Source organism: Leptonychotes weddellii, chromosome 3 (genome assembly GCF_054177405.1).
Source record: "Leptonychotes weddellii isolate Sample4059 chromosome 3, ASM5417740v2, whole genome shotgun sequence".
Classification (NCBI taxonomy): domain Eukaryota; kingdom Metazoa; phylum Chordata; class Mammalia; order Carnivora; family Phocidae; genus Leptonychotes; species Leptonychotes weddellii.
Window position 1 is genome coordinate 54,189,392 of NC_138371.1, and position 20,674 is coordinate 54,210,065.

At 40.4% G+C, this 20,674-nt stretch overlaps 1 protein-coding gene across 11 annotated transcripts in view; it reads right to left on the reverse strand.

The window, feature by feature from the left end:
* The window catches only part of RAPGEF4 (Rap guanine nucleotide exchange factor 4), a 284,964-nt gene that overhangs the window by 80,443 nt on the left and 183,847 nt on the right, over positions 1-20,674 (reverse strand). For 6 of the 11 annotated variants that reach the window (XM_081814166.1, XM_081814167.1, XM_081814162.1 and 3 more), the window contains 4 exons: positions 10,851-10,892; positions 5,362-5,415; positions 4,954-5,060; positions 936-1,057 (listed from right to left, as the gene is read on the reverse strand). In XM_081814166.1, the coding sequence (XP_081670292.1) occupies positions 936-1,057; positions 4,954-5,060; positions 5,362-5,415; positions 10,851-10,892 (325 nt within the window). The remainder of the gene's footprint in view (positions 1-935; positions 1,058-4,953; positions 5,061-5,361; positions 5,416-10,850; positions 10,893-20,674) is intronic. The other 5 variants (XM_081814168.1, XM_081814163.1, XM_081814170.1 and 2 more) reach the window with 2 other exon arrangements.

Genomic DNA, 20,674 nt, shown 5'->3' on the forward strand with positions numbered 1-20,674 from the left:
ACTCAGAATCTCTCCCTTCTATATCTGAAAGCTTTTAAGCCCCTTTTCAGATGGAGCACCAACACTGCCAAAAGATGAAGAGAAATAGTAGATTCTTGCTGCTCAAAACATGATCCCAAACAGCAGCATCAGCATCAGCATCATCTAGAAGTGTGTTGGAGATACAGACCCTCAAGAGCCATCCCAAAGCTGAATCAGAATCTGCATTTTAACAAGAGTCCCAGGTGATTCGTATTCACATTAAAGCCTGAGAAACACTGGTGAAGCCATCATTAGACTCTCAGGTGCTGTTAAATTAAATGAATGATTTTAGTAGTTTGTCAGTTTGGAAAAGTGGCCTGAAAGCAAATGGCACGAGCAGTTCAACCACAGTTCCACTCCAGTCCTGACCAGCTACTCTACCCAATGATCGCCCCTGCAGCAATCAGGGGCCTCAACTGTCGAGCACATTCCTGATCTTCAATATGGTCATCCTGTGTGTATCCAAACTGGCTCTCCCAGATCACACCATAGTTAAAAGGCAGCTTCTAATTTCATTACTTTCTTTCATGCCATCAGCCTGGCCACACATTTCATTGCTCTTCATTCTGCCCCCACATCAGGATTGCTATGCTCAGAGTATAATCACACTATCAATGAACTGTGAATGCAAACTAATAAACATAATTGGAACTGATGCACTCGACTGATGCACTCGAGTTGCCATTTCATTTTCCCTTCATACATTCTCCCAAGTTAGGAAGGCACAATGGGGGAACATAGCAACTGATAGCCTCCACTCGCTGCATTTGTATTGTAAATGAAGATGCTGGCTCTGCGGGCCTCTAAAGGGATCATTAATTCTTTCTTGCCCATGTGGGAGTATAGCAACAACTTACTGGGGAAATGCATTTAGCATTTCCAGAGGGCTTTCCGGGGACTGTGGCTCGTCTTACCGTGGTTGAGAACGCTGTCCTCCACCAGCACCTGCCACATGCCAACAGCCTGAGTTCGGGAGTGAACGCATGAAGTCTGCTGCAGCATCCAGTCCACCAGCTCGGTTCCCACACAGCATTGCCTAAGGAGAGCGGGGACACAAAGGGTGGGAAGTCACCCCCTTGCAAATGAAGGCTGGGAGATGGCTTTTGAAAGACCTTCCCGAAATGCTTGTGCCCTTCTAAGGATGGCACCATCTCTGGGGTCGAGCTCAGGGAGCTCCTCTCTAGTTTAAACTGGAGGAGTTTCCTGGTGCTGCGCACTTTAGGAAGAGGCTTAGCCTGGGAGGGGTCATGAGATACAGCACCGGGCCTGCTCTTCCACCGTATGAGGTCTCAGGGCCAACAAAGCACGGCATGGTGTGGCCTCCGGTTCTCAAACTTTTGTACAAACCAGCAGAACCACTCAGCTCATGAGGGAACCTTCCAGGCAATGAAAAAGCATTACAAACTGCAGCTCGGGGGGAAGATTGAAGGGCCACGAGATGGGGAGCATTATCTTAGCAAGCTAATCCCAGGGCCAGAAACTCTTTTGCCCTGAGCTGGTCCCAGAAAATGCCAGTGTAAAATGAAGGCAAAGCAAAATTCTGACTTCCTTCACCTGAGCCTTGTGAGGAATGAGTTAATGCTTGTGAGGCACTTGGAGGTGCTCCATGAAAGGCGCTGTATAAGTGCAAAATTATATAGCACTTTATATTTTCAAGTAATACTACTGATCTTCCTCAGAGGGGTGTTGGGAGAAACAAGCAATTAGTGATGCAAATCTCTTTGAAAAAAGTCCTATGTAATGAGCATGAACACTGCTGCAGAGCCTGTCATCTGAGGAGCTCCACACTCTTTCTGTAATAGTCACACATTCACCCCCAAGTTGCCCCTCTGTGTAAGTTCGGCGGGATGGGCAGACTACATGTATTAGTTAGGAAACATATAATTATACACACACACACACACACACACACACACACACGGGAGAACACTGAGGTGGGGTGAGAGAGAAGGGCAGGTGTTTGTGGCATGATGGTTCAAAGGTGGAAATGGAATCTTGAAGCCTTAGGACGGGATCCCAGGGGACAACACAGGAAGTCACAGAGCAGCTGGGTCTGTCACTCGTGGCCTCCCCTCCTCTTCTAAGGATGGCACCATCTCTGGGGTCGAGCTCAGGGAGCTCCTCTCTAGTTTAAACTGGAGGAGTTTCCTGGTGCTGCGCACTTTAGGAAGAGGCTTAGCCTGGGAGGGGTCATGAGATACAGCACTGGGCCTGCTAGTTAGTAGCTATGTGACTGTGGCCATATCGTTGAAACCCTCTGGTTCTCAGTTTTCTCATCTGTAAAAAAACAAGGAGGAAAAGATGGTCTCTAAGGCCACTTCCAGTTCTAATATTCTAGAGATCTGTCCAAGCTCCTGGGATGCCCTGATTCAGGTCCAACCCTGGAATATTTCACAAGGAAGATGTACTGAGAAGGCCATCAGGTTTCCAGGGCTGCTCTGAAAACAGTCTATACCCCCATAAAGAACTTCAATGAGCAAAGGAGACACCTAGTTACTATTCATTCTGAACACATGACCTGTCAAAACATGCCTCTTCTAATTTGAGAATTTCTTAATGGGAAAAGTCATATAAAAGAATAAAAAATTAATTCCATGTGGCTTTTAATTCAATGATTATCTTTACTAAAAGGAACTGAGATGATCCCAGAGCACCTGGGCCCTTGTACAGGGTATGAGAATCCTGCAGTCAGAATACAGAACAAAGACACATAGCTGTGTCACTTGCAGCTGATGGAATCACTGCGTTTCCTCTGCATTAATGATCTCTAGCCACTTTAGAATCGACAGCAGACCTTAGCATGGTGACCATTGGGGATGATACTGCATCTGGGGAGAGTTCAATGCTCTAATACTGCAGCAATGACATAAGTGGGTGGGGAGTAGGAAGGAGAGAGATGGAACTGGGAAGTACAAGGTGTGGGGCAAGGAACTCAAACTGGGATGCAGAAAAAGGAAATCATCCCTTCGGCGTCCAGTTGAGTGCATGGGTTATTACCAACAGATCATTAATTTGTGTCATAGGGTGTGGAATAGACATGACACCTATATTTCAGGGATTTAAAATGTTAGTACTATGGAGCAAGAAAGGGTTTATGGTTTCTGACTCCTGGTTTCCATTTTGTCACAAAGATGACATATTTTAATGGAATTTCCCTAATGCAAGTCAACATTTGGAAAAGCATAGTCACATTTTAAGTCAGAGGAAAAAATAATAAAGACTTAGAAAGAAAAAGGTCCTTCAGCCATATGAGATTTTGAGATTCACTTAATGAGTTAAAGTGTTCTAACTCTCTCTGGGAACACGTGACACATGATTATTTTTTAACCTTCCCTTCCTTTAAAATTATAGCAGTGTGTAGAGACCACAGACTCCCAAAAGAATGAACTTCCAGGGTTGGAGAGTTCCAAATGCAGTCATCCAAAATGGTAGGTAGTAAACGTCAACATTAAAAGGGCTAGATGAACAATCTGTCTTAAGAAATGGAAGGTGTCTTGTTGATAAGACTAAAGTGTTTCTCAAATCCCATCTCATTTCCAAAATTCTATCCAAGGAGAGGCCAGTTAATGTAACAAATATACTGTCAGTTTGGGTCTTGTAAACATATTCATGACAAGCACAAGCAGAAGAGTGTTTGGTTGCATGGAGTACAGAAAAAGTGATCCAAAGAGGAAGAGTTTGCCATGTTTTCCCATCTCTGTCCTTGGGAAAGAGACTGGAACTTGAGGCACATGTACTTGAAGGTTTGCTATAGGGTGAATCAGGTCAAATTTTACAGGTTCTATCATAGTTGATAGTCACTAGAAAGATATATGTCTTTCAGGATAACTTCAAAATTTGTAATCTAGCTTTTCCTTATCCCTTATGAATTTGGGTCATGTGAATCAAATGGGTTTTGACTCATGCCAAGTCTGATGGGTTCTGAGGTCATGTCTATGCTAAATGGGAGAGTTGAGTGATTGCTGAAAGAGGGTTATGAAGGTGATCCATGGGTGCAAGTAGAGAGTGAAGGCTTGTGTGCCATACATAGGCCGTTCCAGTTCCTAAATCCTTGCTGAATTGAAAAAAAAATCAAAAGCCAAATCAGACATGGATCTTCAGTTGACCTACCACTGTTCAGTCATCCCAGAAGATTCAACTAAATACTTTCTTAACTCCAGTGACAGCTACGAGTCCTTATTCTAAATGATTATAGATGTGATACAGAGTTGTATATTTCACTATATGCATACTAGACTGAAATCCTACAGTAGAAAGTAAACTCTGTAAAGAACATTGTATAATTTTGTTTACTCCTGTATCCTTGGGGCTTAGAACACAATAGCATCTGGCGCCCAGTAAGTACTTAATACAGTTGTGGAATGAATGAATGATAGAATGAATGAAAAGATCATTGCAGTTGGAAATCAACCAAGTTTGGTTGGTTTAAATCCTGTCTCTGCCAATCACTAGACTTGTGACTTGGACAAGGAAAACTATTTAATCTCTCTGAGCCTCAGTTTTATCATCTGAAAAATGGCCTAACACCTACCTAGCAGGGTTGTGGTAAGGGTAAAATAAGATAACATATGGAAAATGGCCCGGCAGAGGGCTTCAAGCACAAATAAGTGCTCAGTAAATGTAAGTTGAATCTCATCTAAATCTAATAATTTCCTTAAAAAGACACTAGCAAACAGAAATAAAATTTTTTTTTCTTCTCTTTGTTTATCACAATTAAACCAATGTCCAAGCAAATTAGTTTAGGAGTAACTGCTGGGAATATTAAGGATAATTAAAGTTAAGCAGGGATCAAAGACAAGCTCAGATCTTCCAGAACCTGGAGGATTATAAAACAAGCTGCCCATGGATGGAAAACAAGAAAACGCAAGTTTGTTCCAATTTCACTACACATGAATCTGAGGGGGCTGGAGCCTTTAGGACTATTGCACATACCTGTATGTCTTTAGGTGGTATTTTCTATCTCTTATCATGTGAGGTGCTCGAGAAAGAATGGCATTTCGTAAAATTTTTCCAGCCCTGAGGATCTTCTCTGAAGGGACCTGGATTTTAATCAGGTGAAAGGAGAGGAAGAGGAAGAAGGAGAATTTATAGAAGGAAAGCAAACCAGATGAACACTTTCTGACTCTGGCTTGAACAAATACAACTCATTCACACATTTACATTGTTCACTTGTCTGACATGTCACTGTTTTATTTAAGAACTGAAACACACTGAATATTTATTGTGTCTAGAAAATGTATCCAAGGTTTCCTGATGTGATGCTCTGACATACTGACCACCTCCAGTGGTTACTTAAGAAGCTAGCTCTGATGGCTCATCAACCCACCTACATCCCATTACCTTGCTAATGGTGTTAGCAGGACGAAGAGGAACGTGAGGTTCAATGAGAGGTGTCTGAAAAATAAAATGTTAAGGCAAAAGAAAATTAAACAAAAAGTTCGCTAAAGAAAATTATGGGTTGGGGGGATAATAAGAAATATCCATTTTTATAAAACTCAAAATAGAATTAAAAAAACAAGAGATAAAATCTGCCTGAATAATTTGAATGCAGAAGCATTCAAAGGGCAAAATTAGACCTTCAATTTGCCAACATTTAAATATAAATTATTAAAAATGAAAAAACCAAACAGATAGGAATGATTAGATGTTTGCAGGCTTAATGAGAAGGGACTCAATATCTACGCAAAGCATAACAAACATCACAGCATAAGAAAAAGCGAAACAAGATAAACATGTATGGAGATTAAAATGACCTATCTCAGGGGATAGGGATAAAGTATTGATTTAGAATGGAAATGAGCGATTTCATCCTCTGTCATGTAGCTAAGATCTTTTTCTGCAACTTGTACTTTTGGAAAAAAAAGTTTTAATGTCTAAATGATCCTTCTTGCTGGTTTTATGTACTCAAGTTCCTAGAACCCACAGGGACAGCTAGTGTTCCAACTCTTTCATTTGCAAAGTGCCGTACAGTTTTCAGGATTCCATGCCTGTCAGAACAGCTCTAGGATCTACATGAAGCTCCCCATTATCCACATTCTTCAGATGAAGCTGCTGAATTGGGATCCCAGGAAAATCCCTTGGTACATAGCTACATAGGTAGGTCCGTTAGTCCTCCCAAACCCCTCCCGCTAGTTCTCTGTAATATCTGGCAATGGCATTTCCAGACGGAGAAAGATAGGTGTGGTCAAAGATGGTGGTAGGACCATCAATACCAGAAGGTAGGAGATGATGGCACGTTTAGTTATGAGATTGTGATAGGCAGAATAATGCATCCCCCCCCCCAAGATGTCCATGTCCTTATCTCCAGAACCTGTGACTATATTAGATTACATGACAAAGGGACTCTGTAGATGTGATTAAGTTAAGGCTCAATATAGGAAGATTATCCTGGTGTTTCCCAGTGGGTCCAGTGTGATGATATGGGCTCTTAAAAGATGGAAGAGGGAAGCAAAAGCGTTATAACCAGAGAGACAGCAACGTGAGTCAGACTTGGCCTGATTTTGATGGCTTTGCTGATGGAAGGGACCGAGAGCTAAGGAAGGAAGGCAGCCTCCAGAAGATGGAAAAGGTGAAGCAATATATGGATTTTCCCCTAGAACCTCCAGAAGGAATTGGCTGCCAACACCTTTATTTTTAACCCTGTGAGACCTCTTTCAGACTTCTAACCTACAGCACTGTAGAATTATTAATTTGTGTTGTTTTAAGCCACTAAGCTTGTAGTAATTTGTTACAGCAGTAAAAAAGCAAACAAAAAACCCCTAATACAGACATTATTACACTATTTATACTAAAAACCCTACTTTTTGCAACATCAAGCCATTACACTGAAAATGAATTGGTAGATTTTCCCTCTGGTCTAATTAAAAAAATAGAATCAATGGAGGAAATAAAAGTCAGTATTAATTTAAAATACTTTATGCACCTAAATACAAATACACATGTATAAATATATGCTTTCCTTTTTATCTACAGCAAATTTAAGATGAGATGCTGCTTTGATATTACAATAGAATTAAGAAAATAGGGGACAAAATACAAAGCTTTAAGAAGAACATAGATGAGATGCTGATTTACTCTGAATGACTGAAATCTTACTGACTTACTTAAACGTTTCCATCACCTCCAGGGCATCAAGGAGACTTTTTTTTTCTCCTCTTGAAATCACCAAAGGACAGGTGTCAAGCAATATTATAGTATTTTAGCAGCACACTGTTTACAACCAGCATAGACCAAGGAATATCAATCTGGTTCAGTTCAATAGGAGCTTTAAACAGAGACTGACTCTGCCCAGAAATAGCCCACCTTCCCTTAGGGCAGACCTTTAGCTGGGAGAGTGACCGTGCCCTGTGTTTGTACTACTTCCTCAAAGAAGACGGAGTTGTGTGATCCCAAGTCACCGGAAAAAGTGTTCAAAAGCACCAGACCAGCGTGTGCCAGGGTCCTGGAAATGTGTGTGGTTAAAACATGCTGATTATTTCCGAGTTGTGAGTTCCCATTAGTCATGTATCCCACTTCTTTACATTACACGGGTTGGTTTATATGTCTAGGACTATGCCTGGTTATGTAGGTAAATTGTAGAAGCTTCTGGTTATTCTTGAAGATAACAGAAACCCATTTCTTCTTCTTGTCTTAGAAGAAAGAGGTGCAGGTGTATGTGGTCTAGAGTAGATGGATGTGGGATTAGCTTCTGAGGTAACCTTGTCTTTCCTAGGAAAAAGTTAACTTCCCTTTGCCGTACTATTTGAGAGGCTGGCTGGGAGAGAGGTCAAGAAGATGTCCATGCTTGAGGATTACTGATGAATATTTATTCTTTGGTAGGTGCAATAAAACATTATTTGAAGATTGAATCTTTTCATTTGTTTCTACAAAAGTGGCTATATTTGAACAAAATGCTAAAAGTGGCCCCTAGGTTAGTTAATTTGTATAGTTCCCTTTTTGATTCCTTGGACCCCTCAAAAGAAAGTATTACGAAAGCAAGGGAAGCATCAGGCTTCAACCAGAATTGTTCCTTTGATTTGCAACTTCTAAAGAGGAAAAATGTACGCAAGGTTGCCATTCAGTCTGATAATCCTAGTTCTGGTTCCAGGACCAGAGGCTGTTTAATCTGTTGAAAGGCAGCGTTCTCAGAACCTTTTCTGGCTCAAAGATTGTAGGTTTAGGGGTAACACAATGAATGGATGCTTTGAGAATGGGACAGTCCTTTTATTTAAATAAAACCTCCAAGGAACCCATGCAGGGTGAAAGCAGGGAAAGTTTTATTTTGGGGGAATAAAAACTTGTCTTTGAAAGGGGACACTACACCCAGTTAAGCGAGAATTCCTATTCTATGCCTAGCAGAGCCGGTGAGACAGAGGGCATCTGTAACACAGGCAGTCCAGGTTCCTGAGAAACAAAATCACTGGCCAGTGCCTTTCAGGGACCTCTCCATTATAAGCGTGGCTTTATCGCTTTTGGATCTGCTTACTTCCTGTTTGGTTTGCCTTGGCTTTCAAGGGAAGTTCCTTTTAAGAATTTCACCTTATGGGCGCCTGGGTGGCTCAGTTGGTTAAGCGACTGCCTTCGGCTCAGGTCATGATCCCAGGGTCCTGGGATCGAGTCCCACATCAGGCTCCCGGGTCAGCGGGGAGCCTGCTTCTCCCTCTGACCCTCTCCTCTCTCATGCTGTTTCTCTCTCGCTCGCTCTCCAATAAATAAATAAATAAAATCTTAAAAAAAAAAAAAAGAATTTCACCTTAGCTGTGCTTTGGAGAACGGAGGAAAGGAATTTCATTTTACAGATGATTAGGTTAAATAGGAGAGGGAAAGAAGCAGCACGGTAATATTAGTGAGCATCAAAACAAGAAAAGCAGTCCTGAAGGCAGGACCAAGCACCTCCTATGTCAGGCTTTTGACACGTGTTGTTGTGCACACGTGCACCTCTCTCTGTGCTATCTCATTTTTCCTCGAGAACACGAAGGCCAGAGACACATAGGGACTGGGCTCACTCAGCTACTACCTGGAAGATCTGGGGGTGGCATCCAGGTCTACCCCACTCCCGTGCCCATGCTACAGGTACGATGACCCCATCCCACCTGCACTTTTCTTCGAGAGACATCTTTGCTCACCCTTTGAAGAGTTAATGTTCTGCCTGATTCAAGTCCATTGAGAAAAGCGCATCTAAGCCCTTCTAAGTGATCGGGTATCAGACTTGACCTTATGAGTTTTTGGCAATAAGTATTCACAGTGACACACTGAGATGACATATTAGCATTAATGCATCATGCTTGATCTGAATTAACTTTTTAAAAAGCGTGTTTGTGACAATAAAACATTTGGCATCAAGGAGCTGTCCTACCAGGGCTAAGACAAATATACCAAGGACCTGGGTAGCAGTCAAAGGGTAAGCAGGATAATGAAACCACTCAGGATCTCCCACAGAGGGAATTCAATGCTGGGAACTGGCTTTATGGATGGTGGAGGAGCTGTGAAGGCCAACAGGGGACTAAGAAGCCAAAACCAGATGTCAGCAAAGCAGGAAGCCCTCTGGCGGGGGGACAGAGGGACCAGAGCCTGAGTCGGGCATCCTGGTGGAAGCTGGAACCCTGGGAGGGGCCCCCACGTCTTAGCGGGAGAGCCACTGCTAGAAATGCTGCCCTCCCTCCCGGTGCCAAGAGGGAGGCAAGAACCCTCCTCCCTTCAGTCTCCCTCCAGCCAGAAGCCAGAGAAAGAAGGAAAAGAATTTCATTTAGCACGGTGGTATTAGTGAGATGATCAAAGCAAGAAAACCAGCCTTAAAAGCAAAACCGGAGGAGCCTGGGGAACATTCTCTGCAGAAGTTGGCCTCCTTGTGATTCACAGCTTGAGTGCAGGGAGGCAAGAACTGGTTTAAGGACAGGGGGACCCAGGACATGCAGAGCAGGGTGGTGACAGTGGCCACAGAGAGGGGGCAGGGAATCTCCCTTCTGTGATTCCACATCCTCCCAGGCCCTCTTCCTGTCAGACCGCAGGCAAAGAAGGTGGACAGGGAGCTAGCAGGCTGAGCCTTCATTAATGCCTCCTTGGTTGGCTTCCTAGGGCTGCCCAAAGTTTTGTCCTATAGCCAGAAAACACACATCACAAATAAGCCCTAAAAGGAATGGACCCCTCTCCGATTAAATTGCATACATTTCAACACATCAATCATGTGTTGAGGATAAAAATTCTTCTTCTCCACCTGGGCATGAAAGAACCCAAATTGGTCTGTGAAAATATGATCCTAAAAAGCTAGGCAGAGAGAACAGATAAAGGCAGAGGTATTCAGCTTTCTCTCTGCTTTTCTTGGCTTTCTTCACTGAAGACTTCCCTCAGGATTGGCCGTAATTGGTTTTTGTTTGTTTCTGGAGAGGGGATGCATTCTACTGCTTTTTATTATATTTACATTACTACTGAAAAGGAGAAAGAGTAAGGGAAAATATTCCTTTTGGCACCAGAGCCAATTCAGAAATACTAATCAGGTGATGAAAAATAGGAATTTAGCCTCCATTACAAAAGGCACAATAACTCCCCAGTAGATTATAATGAGGTATAAGGCATGGTAATAGGTCTTGTGAAAAACCATATTCAGGCCCTTTTGAAAGGGGGTAATTCATTTTACTCAAGTGTTTGCTCACAGAAGCCTTTTGCAAGGCACAATATTTTAAGCCAAGAGATAAGAATAACAAGCTAGATTGGGACACAAAGCTCATGGCAAACTGGCAACCCAGTGCAGTAAAAAATCACATAAGTCTACGTCCAATTTAATGCAAGTATTTACTGAAGGTGTGTTGTGTGCAGAGCAACAGGCTAGGCTAAAGTAGAGGCTGATCAAGTACCTGGTCTGAATGAGCTCTTGATCTTGATGGGAAGCAAAACTTCTGTGGGTTAAAAAATGAGGGAGGCAATATGAGTCAATGAATAAAAGCAATGACATTCTGGATTTCAAATTCCCCCTTTCCAATTTCAAGCGAGGAAAGCTCCAGGAGCTGGGGAAAATAATATTCAACTTTTTAGTGAAAACGAAATACTCTTAGAGTTACATTCTTTGGCATTTTGGAATAATACAACTAAGGCCCCTTAGAAATGTACGTCTCATTCTTATAATAATTATCATCTGTGTCAGCACTCTTTGGCTGACTAGACGAAATTAAACAAAGAACTAAGTCAGACTTATAAACAGATTTCACCAGTTTGAAAGAACTACGTAAGTTTTTCCACTTGTTGAATAATGGAAAAATCATCTATAGAGCTCTTTGGCTTCAGTCTGTAGGCCATATTTTTTCTTTTCAAGTCTTTCTTAAAGTTCTTAGTTCAAAATTGGGTTATAGATTTCCAGTTTCAGCTTCTACATGTAAAAAGATTGAAAGTTGCTACTCCTGTCCCTACGACAAGAAAAAGCTAAACAAGGTGAAAATGACTTTTGTTGGGCCCGTCAGAGAACGGAGATCCAGGGCAAACTGCTGCCCCCAAATCTGGAGAGACAAGGGAATCCAGGGTCAAACCTGAGATTTGCCCACTTGGAACAGAAGCCACAGACTGGTAGGAATCCTCAAATGATGTTCAGTTAAAAGAGAAAGCTTTAGACTGATGTGGCTCTAATGTCGACAAAACCTAGCCGTTTTAAAAAATGAATCCAGTAAGTTATTTTGTAGGTATTGACAAATGGATATTAAAGTTCATGTGGGAAGGCAAAAGACCCAGAATAGCCAACACAATATTGAAGAAGAGGAACAACGTTGGAGGACTGACACTGTCTGACTTTATAAGACTTACTATAAAGCTACAGTAATCAAAATAGTGTGGTGTTAGCAAAACAACAGACAAATAGCTCAGTGGAACAGAATAGTTAGCTCAGAAATGGATCCACATAAATATAGTTAACTATCTTTGACAAAGGAGCCAAGGCAATACAACGGCACAAAGACAGTCTTTTCAACAAATGGTGCTGGAACAACTGGACATCCACATGCAAAAAAAAAAAAAAAAGAATGTGGATACAGACCTTACACCCTGCACAAAAAGTAACTCAAAACAGATCTGAACGTAAAATGCAAAACTATAAACCTCACAGAAGGTGACACAGGAGAAAACCAAGGCAACCCTGGGTATGGGGATGACTTTTTGGATACACCAAAGGCAGAATAATGAAAAAAAAACTGATAAACTGGATTCATTAAAATGAAAAACCTCTGTTCTGTGAAGGACAATGTCGAGAATGAGAAGACAAGTCACAGACTGGGAGAAAATATTTGCAAAAGACATATCTGGTAAAGGACAACAAGCCAAAATATACAAAGAACTCTTAAAACTGAACAGTAAGAAAACAAACAACCTGATTTAAAAATGTACCAAAGACTTTAACAGAAACCTCACCAAAGCAGATACACAGATAGCAAATAGGCATCAGAAAAGATGTTCCTCATCATATGTCATCAGGGAAATGCAAATTAGAATGGACAACCTCCAGAACACTGACAACACCAAATGCCAGCAAGGATGTGCAGCAACAGGAATTCTCATTCTCTGCTGGTGGGAATGCAAAATGGTGTAGCCACTTTGAAAGATTTTGACAGCCACTTCAAAAGTGAAACTAAACATACTCTTATCACGGGATCTAGCAGTTATGCTCCTTGGTAGTTACCCAAAGGAATTGAAAGCTAATGTCCTCACACAAAAAAAGTGAAATAAGCCATCTGAAAAGGCTATTGAATAATATATTCCAACTATATGACATCCTGGAAAAGGCAAAACCATGAAGACTATGTTAAAAATATCAGGAGTGCCTGACTTTCCCAATGGATAGAGTATGCAACTCTTGATCTCGGGGTTGTGAGTTCAAGCCCCATGCTGGACACAGAGATTAATTAAAAAAAAAAAAAAAAGATTGGTGGTTGTCAGGGATTGGGGGGAGGGATGATAGGCAAGCACAGAGGATTTTTAGGGCAGTGAAAATACTTCGTATGATACCATAATGATAGATATATGTCATTATATATCTATGTATCTATATATATCTATGGGTTCAAACCCATTAGAATGTACAACACCAAGAGTGGACCATAATATATGCTATGGACTTTGGGTGATTATGATGTATCAATGCACGTTCATCAGTTACAACAAAGGTACCACTCTGGTGGGGAATGTTGATAATGGGGGAGGTTATGCATGTGTAGAGGCAGAGGGTATATGGTAAATCTCTGTGCCTTTTCCTCAATTTTTCTGTGAACCTTAAACTGCTCCAAAAAATAAGGTCTTAATATAAAAAATGGACATGGCCAATCTGTAATAACTGAAATAATATTTTTAGGGACCAAAGAAACAAGAGAATTTATGGATTAAGACTGAGGTATTTTTATGGTTGCCAAGTACCAGTGAGAAAGAAAGTATTCCACTCAACAGTTAAGAGTGGTTATTGGAGAGGGGATTATTTCATGTGTATATCTCACTGAGTTGAGAGTCCTCAATCCAACCAAATCAATATGCATATTCATGTTTTTTTTTATAGATTTTATTTATTTATTTGACAGAGAGAGACACAGCGAGAGAGGGAACACAAGCAGGGGGAGTGGGAGAGGGAGAAGCAGGCTTCCTGCTGAGCCGGGGGCCCGATGCGGGGCTCGATCCCAGGACCCTGGGATCATGAGCTGAGCTGAAGGCAGACGCTTAACGACTGAGCCACCCAGGCTCCCCTGCATATTCATGTTTTTTAAAACTGGCTTTTAAATTGTGGAACGTGAAGTCTATAGTTTAGCCGCAGGTTATAGTCTATTTGGTCAGGTTTACAGATCAGAAGAGACTTCAAGTGTACCGAAGGCTTCTTGGTGAGTCCATGAAACTGGAACAAAGAAGTGCCTACAGGAAAAGGCTGCCCAGATACTTGTTGTATTACCTAGTCTGGGAGTGCTATTCTCTAGCAGGTGCTAGCAAATGGTTCAAGTTTCTCTCCAGCATATCCTACTGCAATGTGGCAAGATATGTTTTTAGAATGATTCTGTCAAGCCCTAGTCTACAATAAAGATTGTTTCTAATTTCTTCTAGTAGTGGGAGAAAACCTCAATTAGCTACTAATCTTTCTTCTCACATATAGGATCTTCTGAGTGTTTGCTTTCCAGGAGGTGTGTCTACATGTCTATTAGATATTCCTAAGCCAGGTATTTGGAGGCAAAAAATGAAATGCTAACTTTCTGGAGAGGCACTCATTTTTATCAGCTGGAATTGTTCTCTTTGAGATCATACAGAAAGTGGTTCATTTTTTTCCTTATGAATTGACTTGATTAGGCCCAGATTTTCTTATAGTGATAATACCAACATATTACTAGTAAATCTTTATTTCAGTAATAGAAGCAAAGAGATGCAAAATAAGTCAAACATAATATTCCACAGAGGTCTCTGTCCTGCTTACCCTCACAAATGTGATTTTCATGAATATATAAACTTATGGGGTATTTCACTTCCTTTTCCTCCTCTCTCTACAAATTTAAGTTCATCTTTTGCCCTCTCTTCCATTACAAGAAATTCTGTCAATAAAGTCAGAATTAAGCACTGCCTAGATGTCTATCCCAAATTTGGGAATAGAATGTTGAGCACTTTTGGGAAATAAAGTGAATGTAAGATTTAGAGATATGGTTCAATTCTCAAAACTTTTATGGGATTAGTGCTTGTTAATAAAAGATCTAGAACACCCTGACATTTCCTTTTATAACCTCAAATTTAAATCTAGGCATGGTGTGTACTGGAAGTTAACATTTATTTAATAGTTTAAAATAGAATGAATATAGGGGTGCCTGGGTGGCTCAGTCAGTTAAGCGTCCGACTCTTGATTTCGGCTCAGATCATGATCTCAGGGTTGTGAGATCAAGCCCAGCATCAGACTCCATGCTGGGCATGGAGCCTGCCTAAGATTCTCTTGCTCCCTCTCCCTCTGCCCCTCCCCATCCCTAAAAAAAATAGAATGATATAGAAACGCTATGATTGGAACTCTACTTTTCCTGAAGCCAGAGGGTGAGGATCTTGCTGGGGGCAATCCAAAAGCAGGAGAAAAGTTTGCATAACACATTTTAGAAAAATCTCTTGTGTTGAAGATGCTCAGTTAATTGACACATACAGGCCAATATAAATATATGTTCTGTCCCCTACTCCTCTTCCAAATGGTATACTTATTGGCCTGACCCTGCTCTTTTTCACTTACTGTGTCTTAAAGATCTTTTTATATCAGAACATAAAAAGCTACTTCACCCTTTTTTTGGTGTTCCTACATGCACTTTTGGGTATGCCATTGCATACATATGATAGATAATTTATTTAACAATCATTTATTGATAGACATGTAGCATTGTTAACCTGAATCTACTGTATGCATAATGAAGGATAAAGCACATAAGAAATTATGAGTTCTCTAAATTTATCATCCTTGTGTCTTTGAAAACCCAGAATTCTCACTGTGGAAGAAATGAGATATATTAGGCTTCAAAACAATGACCAAACCAATAACAATGAACATCTTGAGTTTGGAAATCAAGTCTTCTTGGGAGAAATGGCTGATTCCAGGAGCAGGGAATGTGTAAGATGAGGCTGGCACATCTTGTCATGCTCTGCCCGTCCCACAGTATACAGCATCCCCACCCCACATCTGGCACTCTTTGTCCCTCTTCCTATAGTACTTACACACTTGGCATTTTATACACTTGTTTCTTATCTGTCTTCTCCACTGAAATGTTAGCTCCATAAGGACAAGAACTTGGTTTTGCTCACTGTTGTATCCCCCAGCTCTTGGCAGCTACTCAACAAGTATTTATGGAATGAATGGAAGAATTTCTTCATTGATTCATTCTTTCCAGGAGATTCTGTTTGTAGGTGAGTGAAGAGAAAACTCTCACAGAGTTTTGGGAAGGGGTAATTTATGTTCAGGTGGGGGGTTTGCAAGGAGTTGGTAAGGGGTAACTTATGTGTTCAGGTAGGCGAGGGAGTGTTGAGAAGAAAATGACTGGCTGCTTCCTTTGCCACTGTGGCGTGAAGAAGTGGGTTCAAGGACTCGCAATTGAGTAGAAACTTCCTGATGGAGAGGACCATTAAGTGATGCCTCTCCCCCACTGCCTTTAGTTTTTCCAACAGGCTGGGTTTTGTGTCTGATAAAATGAGGATAAAAATCAGTGCTTCTCAAATTTTAATATCTGTATGAAAAACATGGGGGTCTCATTAAAATACAGACTTTAATTCCATTGGTCTGGGGTGTGACCTGAAATTCTCCATTTCTGCCAAATGATGTTGATGCTCCTAGGCTATGAACCACATTTAGAGCATCCAGGAATTAGATGACTACCAGTAGCACCCTTTGAATCCATAATCTCATAATCCCTTATAAAATGTTATGAGTGCTTCCTAAAGATTGGGCCTAGTTGATGCAATCATAAGGTCATCACCCTAATAACATTTATATTACCCAAATAAATCAGTAGGTTTTCTAGTTAAAGGGCATAATTTCCAAACCACTTTTATTTACTTTTTTTTAAATACTCAAGGACCTTCCAAGAAAATTAAATGCTTACAATTTATTAAAGAAAATGCATCTGGTCTCTAGGGGTATTTGAATAATACACTTAACATTCACAAATAACACACTTTAAAATTTCTAAATTACAAATAACTCATCTCAACCAAATTCATTACATAAACGCTTAATAAGGTTTCCAAGCATAGGTGTAACACAACATAATCCTTATATTATCCTCCTCAGGGAATAAGGTGAAAAGTAATCGCATTCAATATTTATGAAATTCGTATTTGAAAATGAAGGAGTGTTTACAATATGAATCTAAATATCAGTGGCATAGAGTAGTCTTAGAATTTGCTGTGTATCTCAGTCTCTGTCCTTATTCTAGATGGTTGAGGCAGAAAAGGAATTTATTAAGGGATAGTAAAAAATTCAGAGAATATCTGGAAGACCTAAGAGACAAGCTGAGAGATGACCCTGCCAGGAACCAGGCCCAAACCACACTGCACATTCCCTCGGCCCAGCCTCATGGCCTCTGCCATGGGGCATCACTGAGACTCATCAAGTATACACAGTGGATCCCAGAAACTCCGCCATTCACCCTAAGACCCAGACTTTCCCCTGCTACCCTCAACAAAAGAAATGGGTTCTGCAAAGACTGGCAGAGTTTGGGTCACATGCTTGAGCTTTAATTTGTGGTATGAAACTTCTAAAAAACTGAACTTTGATAAACTCCAAAGTTTGCATCCTCTTCCCACCAAAAAAAAAAAACCAAAAACCCCAAACCAAAAACAACAAAAAACCCCAGGAAAAATGGCTACTAATCTGGGTTGTTAAAACCTAAATGTAGAGAAGAGAGTTATACATATAAACATGTATATTTATGTAATATATAAACAAAATTACATCTATCTTACCTATCCTGAAAAAAAGGCAAAATTCCCATCTCTTAAAAATTTGGAACTACAAACCCATTTAGTATAAATTAATCCTTAAAATTATGTAACATAGGGACGCCTGGGTGGCTCAGTCGTTAAGCATCTGCCTTCGGCTCAGGTCATGATCCCAGGGTCCTGGGATCGAGCCCCGCATCGGGCTCCCTGCTCCACGGGAAGCCTGCTTCTCCCTCTCCCACTCCCTCTGCTTGTGCTCTCTTTCTCTCTCTGACAAATAAATAAAATCTTTAAAAAAAAAATTATGTAACATAATAACACACTTATAATAACATATAATGTAGCGAACTACCATGTTATGTATTTCCATTTTGAATAACAACATGTAAATATCAATTTATTCCATGGATATTTGAGAATGTCCTCTGTACTGTGCTAGGGTGATACATTAGAATCCGAAGCGAATTATTCTGGTAAATTATGCTAAGTTTGGATTACAAAATATTTTAAAAAATAAGATTGGCCCAATTAGAGTCACCCTCTGATACAATCGAAGAAGGTACAGAAACCACTTAAAAAAAAATGAGCCCACCACAGGTAATTTTTCTCATTCTTTGTGCTTTGAAGATTTATAAACAATGTGTTAGATGAAACAACTGAAATGACCATGTGGGGAGATTCGGGATCAGGTAAAAGTGTTCCTGAATTTCTTGATTTTGAGGGACTCTGTGGAGTACATTTCCTACAGACGTCACCTGTGTCCTGATTCGACCTTTGGGCTTCTCTGCATGTCCTGAATCCCCATTACTGCAAACATCTGACTGCTAGTGCCACAGTTATGTATGTATCTGTTTCTCCAAGTATAACATGAGCTCCTTAACATAAAAAAATGTGTCCTTGTTATCTTGGAATCCCTGTGGTGCTTTGTTCATAGAGATTACTCATTAAATATTTATTTGATTACTACGTGGAGAAATCTCTGTGGAGCTTTCACCGGGCAGCAGTATGAAAAGAATGGAAATAATTTTTCTTCTTTTCATTTCTCAAAATTCCAGTTTTGTTCTTCAGGGTTAAACACAGAAAGACTAATAACATTGTGGCAATCAATTTATGGACCATTTTCCTTTTGCTTCTTCCTTCCTGGGAATGACATTTCTCTTCAGTTCAAAATCTAAACTAAGGTGTTTCAGGTTGGAAGGGAGAAACATTCAAGTTGACCTTTGTATTTCTTTTACCTCAAAGAAGGTCTAGAAAGCAGTTTGTCCTAGAAATATGAACGTAGCCATTGGTTTCTGTATTAAAACTAATAAATATTAATGTGGAACAAATTAATTAATTAGGACAAATATTTCCAACAGGAAAACACAAATACATTTTCCTGGCTTTTAAATGCATGCTTTGCAAAATGCCCCAAGCCATTATTTTAATAGCATAGTAACTCCCAGTTGGGAAAGGTAAAATAATTACCATTAAAAAAAAAAAAAGAGTTCTTTCTCCTACACTTGGAATTGAAAATCATGCACTAAATTGACTTTTTATACAGTCTTCTGCATGTAGGTGTATTTGTTGGTATTGACTGGAAATTTTAAAAGATTTCTTTTTCTGTCTCAAGCAACCCAGTAGGTCAAAGCTATAATAAACACAATTTTAGTACCCATACAGGCCAGGAACATACAAATGATTTTGATAACCTTTAAGGGCTCAGGAACCTGATAGCAGCAGTACCTTTGTTGCTATCATAAATCATATGTTATGCAAACATAACATAATCATATGTTATGCAAAATTCCTGGAAGAGCAAAAACCTATTAATGTTTTCAAGAAACCTTTGGAGCCTTTACAAAGCTCATCAAAACAGAAACCATCGAAGTCCTGAAAAGCCTATCCTATAGAATATGAAAACAAGCCGGGAAAACATCCGTACTATGTTAAGATACCAGTTCATTCCACAGCTGGCTTATAAACCAGATTCCTTAAACACAGTCTTCTTTCTTTTTCTCTTTTAATCATCAAGCTGTACTAGTGCAGATGATGATGTCAACGAGACACACAAACTGTACATCTTAAAAGGCCAAAGAAATAAGTAGTGTAATAAATGAAACCTTTAACATTTCATTACACTCATATTTTTCTTCCTTTCCCTTTCTGTATTTTTCTAATTTTCTGGAGTGTGCATAAGAAGAAGAAACCCAAATTTTAAAGCCTTACTATTACTGGAGAAGTAATAAGCTGATGGAGGCTTAATCATACTTTAGAAACCTGGCATTTCTACCTCAGGGTCGGCAGCTTTTTATTCAAAGTAATTTGAAAGGCTTTAGAAATACTTGAAACATCTGCAAGTACAATGAGAAGGAATCAAATGTTATTGTGTTCTTTTATTGACTAGAAACTTAAACTGTGGACATAATTTTTTTTTGGAAGTAAGATGAGGATTCTAGCTCCCCCTCTGGACTTATTTTCACAGTACCTCTTGGAAGGTGAAATGTTCATAGCATAGCTATGAACATACATAGCAAAACTACTATAGCCCCTTGATTAAAGCTTTCAGCCAGACTGGGGTTAGTCAGTATATCAGTTAGTCAGTCATGTTTTTTTAGAGAAAACACCAAGTATCTCATTCCCATCTGCTTCCGGTACATGAGGGTCCAGATTCTGGAAGGGAAGTTTTGCAGCCATGAAACAGAACAGCCTACGTGTGGGATTGTAGTCACGACTTGCTATAGGGGGCACACAGGCCTGCTCTGGGCACCCACCCAAGACAGTAAGGGAGGACTCCACTGCTTACCTGGTTTCTTGTCTCAACCTCTAGCTGGCATTAGAATCACTACAAATCTCTGCTTGGTGCAGCTTAAAATTAAAGAAATGGTAGGCTGCATTTTAAAGATTTATTTATTTTAGAGAGAGAGAGTGTGGGGCGGGGAAGGGCAGAGGGGGAGGGAGAGGGAGAGAGAGAATCTCAAGCAGTCTTCCTGCTGAGCACGGGAGCCTTTGGGGGCTTGATCTCAGACCCTGGGATCGTGACCTGAGCCAAAATCACGAGTCCGACACTTAACTGACTGAACCACCGAGATGCCCCGGTAGACTGCTTTTTAAAGTAGATCTCTTCTGAGTAAAGACTGAAAGTTTCATTCTTTTTACACAGTGGGCTTCCGTCCAGAATGTAGAGGAGGATGTAGTACCAGGAAAGGGAAGGAAGGAAGGAAGGAAGGAAGGAAGGGGACAGCCTCAGCTGTTCACATGTTTTGGTTAAAAGTGAGGGAAACACTCTCCATGT